Source organism: Mandrillus leucophaeus, unplaced genomic scaffold (genome assembly GCF_000951045.1).
Source record: "Mandrillus leucophaeus isolate KB7577 unplaced genomic scaffold, Mleu.le_1.0 Scaffold716, whole genome shotgun sequence".
Taxonomy (NCBI): Eukaryota; Metazoa; Chordata; class Mammalia; order Primates; family Cercopithecidae; genus Mandrillus; species Mandrillus leucophaeus.
Genome location: NW_012107764.1, coordinates 398,858 through 407,510, shown reverse-complemented (window position 1 = coordinate 407,510; position 8,653 = coordinate 398,858). Strand labels below are relative to the sequence as shown.

Genomic DNA, 8,653 nt, shown 5'->3' with positions numbered 1-8,653 from the left:
TCCCAAAGTGCTGGGATTACAGGCGTGAGCCACTGCGCCCGGCCTGTATTTCCTTTTTGCCAAGGGTTTGGGGAGCACATCTATTTGGTTATCATCTCAAACCAGGTTCCCAGTTCGTAGCTTGAGCTTTCTTGATCTATTATATCAGGCACTACTCCCTGGGGTACAAAAAAACTCATCAACGATCACAACTTCCTAAGGAAGAGCTTTAAAAAAAAATCCTCTTTCCTTCTCCTTCAACTGTTCTGCTTAGCCCCAAGGCAGCCTTTTCTGTAGTTCCTTGGGGCTGATGGTGAGGGTTGTACAGTGGATTCATTTCACATTAGACTTGAGGGTGGCACCCTTTGGGGGTTCAGCTTAATGTGAGGAGATCTGCTATCTGGCTGCCCACCTTGGGAGGCCCTGGATTTTCACTTGTGTCCCCCTTGCCCTGTGTGGTTGACAAGCTGAAACTCGCAGGTTTAATATTGGTAAATGCCCTCATGTCATAAGTAGCCTTGGTGCTCCAATATCCCACTCTTCCTGTTAACCATCTGGTTACCAGCTTTCACTCCATAATTGGCCTGAGCATTCCTCATATATATATATATTTTTTTCCCTAAGATGGAGTTTCGCTCTTCTTGCCCAGGCTGGAGTGCAATGGCATGATCTCGGCTCACTGCAACCTCCACCTCCTGGGTTCAAGCGATTCTCCTGCTTCGGCCTCCTGAGTAGCTGGCATTACAAGCACATGCCACCACACCCAGCTAATTTTGTATTTTTAGTAGAGACAGGATTTCTCCGTGTCGGTCTGGCAGGTCTTGAACTCCGACCCCAGGTGATCCACCCGCCTCACCCTCCCAAAGTGCTGGGATTACAGGCGTGAACCACCGTGCCCGGCCACATTCCTCATACTTTTAAGCACTTCAGTTTGATACGGGGTCTCACTCAGTCAGCCAGGATGGAGTACAGTGGCGTGATCACCGCTCACTGTAGCCTTGACCTCTCCAGGCTCAGGTGATCCTCCTACGCCTGTAGTTGGGACTACAGGTGTGTGCCACCAGGCCTGGCTAATTTTTGTATTTTTAGTAGAGATGGGTTTTCGCCATGTTGCCCAGGCTGGTCTCGAACTCCTGGGCTCAAGAGATCCACCCACCTTGGCTTCCCAAAGTGCTGGGATTACAGGCGTGAGCTACCTACTGCACCTGGCAGAGCTTCAGCGTTTTGTTTTGTTTTTGTTTTGTTTTTTTGTGTGTGTGTTGTTGTTTGTTTTTTAATTTTTTAGAGATGGGGGTTTCACCATGTGGGCCAGGGTGGTCTTGAACTCCTGGCCTCAAGTGATCCGCCCGCCTTGGCCTCCCAAAGTGCTGGGATTACAGGCATGAGCCAGTGCGCCCAGTCACAGAACTTCAGTGTTTTTAAGAGGATATTTTAATATATTGTCTAACATAGTCATTATCTTCAGAGGAAGGATTAACTGAATAAAGTAGCCTACCATTACAAAAGAAAAATCCCAGAAAACCCAGTTTCAGTGACAAAATAGGCCCAGCACAACTCCCTCCTTTATTGACCTCTGAAATTGTCCCCTGACACCGAGGCAATAATATCACTGGTAAATACCATATGGCCCAAGTCCCAGGGGACACCCTCACAAGTCACAGCCACCACTCAATGTGTAGCTGTTATTCAGTGACAACTCCACACAGTGAGTGACATCATATGTTAATGTCACCCATCAATGCTCTGGGAGATGACAACCCAAAACTATGTGTTGCTTCAACAAGCAAGTGTTGAGTACCCACCATGTGCCCAGTGCTGGGGTTATAGCAGAAATTGAGACATTCTTCCTTCATAGAATTTACAGTTTGGTAAGGGCAATGGACAATGAACACGTAGTAAACAAATAAGTCCAAAGTGTCAAAAGTTTTGTGAAAGAAAAAAAACACATAAGAACCAGGGTTGCCGGGCACAGTGGCTCATGTCTGTAACTCCAGCACTTTGGGAGGCTGAGGCGGGCGGATCACAAGGTCGGGAGTTTGAGACTAGCCTGGCCAATATGGTGAAACCCCATCTTTACTAAAAATACAAAAATTAGCCAGGCGTGTTGGTGTGCGCCTGTAGTCCCAGCTCCTTGGGAGGCTGAAGCAGAAGAATCCCTTGAACCTGGGAGGCAGGAGTTGCAGTGAGCTGAGATCACACTACTGCACTCCAACCTGAGCGATAGATTGAGTCTTAAAAAAAAAAAAAAAGAGCCAGGGTAATGAGTCAGAGCAGTCCTCTTTTGTCTCTAATGCTACTTCAAATTGGATGTCTCAGAAAGTCTCTCTGATGAGGTGGCATTTGAGCTGAAACCTGAAGGATGAGAAGAAGCTCATCATGGGAAGAGCCCAGGATGGCGAATACCAGGCGGGGAAACAGCCAGTGCAAAGGCTCTGAGGTAGAAGGGTTCTTGGCCCAAGGAACAGAAGGGAGGCCATTTGGCTGGGGAGCAGTGAGGTGGCAAGTGCTGGAACATGGGGTCAGAGGGAGAGGCAGGGACCAGATCACAGGACATCTTCTCTCCTGGGCCTTGGGGAGGAGTTTGGATTCTAAGAATAAGTGGAAGCCGGCTGGGCTCACGCCTGTAATCCCAGCACTTTGGAAGGCCGAGGCAGGTGGATCACCTGAGGTCAGGAGTTCGAGACTAGCCTGGCCAACATGGTGAAACCCCATCTCTACTAAAAATACAAAAATTAGCTGGACATGGTGGCGGGCACCTGTAATCTACTAAAAAATACAAAAAATTAGCCTAGCATGGTGGTGGGTGCCTGTAGTCCCACCTACTCAGGAGGCTGAGGCAGGAGAATTGCTTGAACCCTGGGGGAGGGAGGATGCAGTGAGCCCAGATGGCGCCACTGCACTCCAGCCTGGGTGACAGAGCAAGGCTGTATCTCAAAACATACATACGTACATTGAAGCCATTGAGGGGCCATGTGACTGACACTGAGAAGATCGCTATGGTAAAGGATACCCCAGTCGGATGGGGACCTGCTCCTCCCTGTATCATCAACTGTCGCCCATCTCAGCTCTAAGCAGGGCGACTCCTCCTTCTGGAGCCCTCCTTCCAAGTACACGCCTCCTTCCAAACCCACTAGTGAACCGAACATAGCCCAAGGGAAAATGCCTTCTGATTGGACAAATCGTGTGTGTGTGTGTGTGTGTGTCCTTGGGCGGACCCCACTGTGATTGGTTACAGGCTTTCCTTTCTCTTCCAGTCAGACAACTATCTCGATGAGTGCTATTGCCCCATGACACAAGTACGCTCTCTGATTGGCCTTCCATGCATGAGTGACGGCAGAAACAGCTTATAGACGCCACGACTTGGCGGCGCTACCGAGGGGCTGTGGGCGCTGCAGGTGGACCCTCGGGCTGTCAGTGCGCTTTCAGCTCCGCACCCCGAGCCAGTGCGCCGCCCGCACTATGGCAGCCCCGCCGCAGCTGCGGGCTCTGCTCGTAGCCGTCAACGCACTGCTGCGCAAGCGCCGCTACCACGCTGCGTTGGCCGTGCTTAAGGGCTTCCGGAACGGGGCTGTGTGAGTGGGGCCATCGGGCCGGGCTGGGGCTGAGGGATGTCCTGGCTGGGGTCGGAGGCGCGAGTTCAAAGTCCGACGCCGCAGTGCTGTGTGCCCTGGAGCAGTCCTCTTTTGTCTCTAAGTCTCGGAGGTCACTATCTATGCAATGGGAGCTGGATTTTGGGTTGCGCGCCTTCCCAGCCCTGAACTGGGTTTCCCACTGCACATTTTCTGGGTCTTCCAACCTTTGCAGCCTGGCCCTCTTGCTTTGACCTCCTCCCATGCCAGCTCCTGTATCCCCTTATTTGGGTTCAGTTCACCTCGCCTCGCGGTGTGCCTTTGGGCCTGACTGGCCTCAACGGCCCTATTTGCACAGTGGGGAACTAGGCTCTGGCCTCTAGCTGGCAGGCAGAAGCCTCCTGTTTATACTGTCCCCATGAAGCTGCCCATGGACTTGCATCCTGCTTCTCACTCCTCACCTGTGGGACTCCAGCGCCAAGTCCCATTTGGCTAAGGGGGCTCCTGGGACTGACAATGAATGTAAAAGAAGCTGCAACTATCCTGGCATTTTACCTGCAAGAGAGGAGGTCTTGGGGTCATTGCCCTGGCTGGTGCCTAGAGGGGAGCTCAGCCTCCTTTAAACCTAGTGCATAACAGCCAGCATTTATTTTTATTTTTATTTTTTAATTTTATTTATTTATTTTTTGAGACAGAGTTTCGCTCTGTCGCCCAGGCTGGAGTGCAGTGGCACAATCTCGGCTCATTGCAAACTCTGCCTCCTGGGTTCACACCATTCTCCTGCCTCAGCTTCCGGAGTAGCTGGGACTACAGGCGCCTGTCCCCACGCCGGGCTAATTTTTTGTATTTTTTAGTAGATACGGTGTTTCACCGTGTTAGCTGGGATGGTCTCCATCTCCTAACCTCGTGATCCGCCCACCTCGGCCTCCCAAAGTGCTGGGATTATAGGCGTGAGCCACCGCGCCCGGCCGCCACCATTTATTGAGGTCCTATAGTGCCAGAACCCGGGACAAAGTAGAGAACAAACCAGAGAAAGTGGTTTGTGCCCCCCGGAATTGGCATCCTAGTGGCAACGTGGGATGGTGGGGAGGATACGGATGCCTTGGCTTGAACCCTGGTCCCACCTGCTCTGTGATCTGGAGGAAGTCATTTAGCCTCTCTAAGCCTCAATTTCTGTAAAATGGGCATGGTACTAGTACTTATACTATCAAGATTGAGTCAATATGTGTGAAATGCTTAGCACAGGCTGGCCACGGTGGCTCACACCTGTAATCCTAGCACTTTGGGAGGCCGAGGCAGGTGGATTATCTGAGGTCAGGAGTTCGAGACCAGCCTGGCCAACATGGCGAAACCCCATCTCTACCAAAAATTAGCTGGGTGTAGTAGCATGTGCCTGTAGTCCCAGCTACATGGGAGGCTGAGGGGCAGGAGAACTGTTTGAACCCAGGTGGTGGAGGTTGCAGTGAGCCGAGATTGGGCCACTCTACTCCAGCCTGGGAGACAGAGTGAAACTCCGTCTCAAAAGAAAAAAAAAAAAGAAAGTAAGTTTCATGAGGCCATAACTTATCTATTTTGTTTCTTGGTGTGTTACTAGCACCTGGTATTTAGTAGTTTCTCAAATATTTATTGAATGAATGAATAAGTGTGCAAGATCAGAATTGCCATTGTCCCCATTTTCCAGATGAAAAGGCTATAGCTCAGAGGTAGACCCATTGCTCATGGCCACAGCACTTGGTCAGGGTTGGAGCCAGGATTGAAACCCAAAGATGCCTGGCCCCAGTGCCAGGCTCTTGGCTCCCATGGACACTCAAGAGTCAGGTAGAACTGGTTCCCACTGGTTCTGGCCAGATTATGTCAGCTATTGCTTGATCATCAGTGACTCTTTTGCCAAGTTTTTTTCTTTTTTGAGACGGAGTCTTGCTCTGTTGCCCAGGCTGGAGTGCAGTGGCATGATCTTGGCTCACTGCAAGCTCCATCTCTTGGGTTCAAGCCATTCTCCTGCCTCAGCCTCCTGAGTAGCTGGGACTACAGGTGCCCGCCACCACGCCCGGCTAACTTTTTGTATTTTTTAGTAGAGACTGGGTTTCACCATGTCAGCCAGGATGGTCTCGATCTCCTGACCTCGTCATCTGCCCGCCTCGGCCTCCCAGAGTGCTGGGATTACAGGCGTGAGCCACCGTGCCCGGCCCTTTTTGTTTTTTTGTTTTTTTAGACAGGATCTCGCTCTGTCACCCAGGCTGGAGTGCAGTGGTGTGATCTCGCTCGGTTCACTGCAACCTCCGCCTCCCGGGTTCAAGCAATTCTCCTGCTTCAGCCTCCCAAGTAGTGGGACTACAGGTACGCGCTATCATGCTTGGCTAATTTTTTTGTATTTTTAGTAGAGACGGTTTTCACCATGCTGGCCAGGCTGGTCTTGAATTCCTTATCTCGTGACCACCTGCCTGGGCCTTCCAAAATGCTGGGATTACAGGTGTGAGCCACTGTACCCGGCACCCCCACACATCTTTTTAAAAAGTTTTATGTTGAAATAATTTTGGATTTATAATTTCCTCATTTTACACAGTTATTGCTGTGCTGCACACACATCTGTACACCTTGCTCTAATAAGTTGTATGTCCATATCAGTGTGCATAAAGTTGCCTCATTCTTTTTTTTTTTTTTTTGAGATGGAGTGTTGCTCTGTTGCCCAGACTGGAGTGCAGTGGCACTATCTCGGCTCACTGCAACCTGCACCTCCCGGGTTCAAGCGATTCTCCTGCCTCAGCCTCCTGAATAGCTGGGATTACAGTTGTGCACCACCACATCCAGCTAATTTTTGTATTTTTAGTAGAGATGGGGTTTCACCATGTTGGTCAGGCTGGTCTTGAACTCCTGACCTCAGGTGATCCACCTGCCCCAACCTCCCAAAGTGCTGGGATTACAGGCATGAACGACCGTGCTGGGCCTTTTTTTTTTTTTTTTTAATTTAAAGATGGGGTCTTGCTCTGTCACCCAGGCTGGAGTGCAGTGGTGTGATCATAGCTCACTGTAGCCTTGAACTCTTGGGCTCCAGGAATCCTCGCACCTCAGCCTCCCAAGTAGCTAGGACTATAGGTGCACAACACCAGTTAATTTTTCATACTTTTTATAAAGACAGAGTATCACTACATTGCCCAGGCTGGTCTCAAGCTCCCGGCTCAAGCGATCCACCCACCTCAGCCTCCTAAAGTGCTGGAATTACAGACGTGAGTCACTGCACCTGGCCAAATTTTTTATTTTTTGTAGAAATGGGGTCTCACCATGTTGCCCAGGCAGGTCTTGAACTCCTGGCCTTAAGCAGTCCTCCTACCTTGGCCTCCCAGAGTGCTAGGATTACAGGCATGAGCCACTGCACCCAGCCTTGGACACAGATTTGATTCCAGTCTTTTGTTTTTTCAAACAAGCCTGCAGTGAACATTCATGTATATTTGGGAAGACAATAGTATGTGGCTCATGACCATTGTCTCAAGGGGGCTGTCCAGGATTTTTAGACCTTGTAGCCTGGTAAGACCAGGGTCGGTACCTGGAGAACTTAGTCAGGGATAGGGGTAGGGGTGGAGTTGTCCAATAAAGAATAAAAAAAGAAAAGATACTAATATTGACTGAGCTAGGAACTTCTACATGTGTGTAACTGCCAAAAGCCATTCTGTAAAATGGAGAATACCTTTTGTTGATGGGAAAAGGGAGGTTCAGAGAGGTTAACTGATTTATCCAAGTTCACACAGCAAAACATGGCAGGGCTTTGGCACCAAATACCACTGTCTTTCTACTATTCATTTGAGTATAGTTAAAACAGTGAAAGTAAACATGGTCACATCATTCCTAGATCCCTAAATGAGGAGGAGAAAGGAGGGGTGGGGGAAGAGGTTTGAATCTTAAAAACAGGCAATTATGTAACATTTAAAATATTTAATAATTTTAAAAGCAATGCTTAATCACAGATAATTTTGGAAGTATAGAAAAGTTTAAAAAGCAAGCAAAAATAAATTTATATTCCTCCAGTGCAGTGGGCATTGCTAATAACAGTGGCATATTTCCTTCCAGTTTTTTAAATTTTATTTTTGTTTTTGAGACAGAGTCTTAGTCTGCTGCCCAGGCTGGAGTGCAGTGGCACAATCTCGACTTGCTGCAGCCTCCGCCTCCCGGGTTCAAGAGATTCTTCTGCCTCAGCCTCCCGAGTAGCTGGGAATATAGGTGCCCGCCACCATAGCCAGCTAATTTTTGTAGTATTTTTAGTAGAGACAGGGTTTCACCATGTTGTCCAGGCTGGTCTCAAACTCCTGACCTCAAATGATCTGCCCACTTCAGCCTTTCAAAGTACCAGCCTTTTTATAAATGCATTTTTACAAAGTTGAGGTCCTCCTTTGTATAATAGTTAGAAAGAGGTATAGTGTTACCTAACAGCTGTTTTAGGGAATTTGTTAACTTTAAGATGAGCCAAGCTGAAGATAGAACCTTCTAGAAATGACATTGTCATGGGTAAGGGCTGTTCTGGCATCGGTCAGTCAACAGTTATTTATCAAGCACATGTTATTTGTCAGGTACCATGTGGGGTGCTAGGGACTATGCAGATGACAAGCCAGACACATTCCCTGTCTTCACAGAGTCCACAGTCTAGCACAGGAAAGCGATCATTATAGTAGAATAAATAGTTAATAGCTGAGTCATTAAACTGGGAAGATGAAGTGCTGGAGAGAAGTTTTGGGATCTGTGGCAATGAAAAATTGCGCAAACCTAGGCTGGAGTATCAGAAGGCCTTTACAGAGGGCCCAGCTGAGACTGGAAGGCTGAGGGAAGGTGACTGGGGAGGAGCACGCCAGATAGTGGGAACTGCCAGGACAAAGCCAGGAGCAGAGAAGGACCTGATGTGTCAGACGCAGTCCAGGAAGGACAGTGTGGCTGGAGCAGCAGAGGAGGGCTCTGGGGTGAGGTGGGAGCATTGACCAGGGGCCAAGGCTGTAGCACTTTCAAGGCTGCAGGGAGGAGCTTGGAATTTGTTCTGTGAGTAGTGGAAAGATGTTAGAGGATTTTAAGCTGGGAGTGATGTGATGAGATTGATGTTTTTAAAAGATGAGACTGGCTAGGAC

The 8,653-nt window shown here is 49.1% G+C and overlaps 1 protein-coding gene across 2 annotated transcripts in view; it reads left to right on the top strand.

Moving 5' to 3' along the window:
* The first annotated feature begins 3,214 nt into the window (after nucleotides 1-3,214).
* The window catches only part of PXMP4 (peroxisomal membrane protein 4, 24kDa), a 16,175-nt gene continuing 10,736 nt past the window's right edge, over nucleotides 3,215-8,653 (top strand). Inside the window, exon 1 of one of the 2 annotated variants that reach the window (XM_011965154.1) lies at nucleotides 3,215-3,551. In XM_011965154.1, the coding sequence (XP_011820544.1) occupies nucleotides 3,439-3,551 (113 nt within the window). In that variant the 5' untranslated portion in view covers nucleotides 3,215-3,438. The remainder of the gene's footprint in view (nucleotides 3,552-8,653) is intronic. The other variant, XM_011965153.1, reaches the window with a different exon arrangement.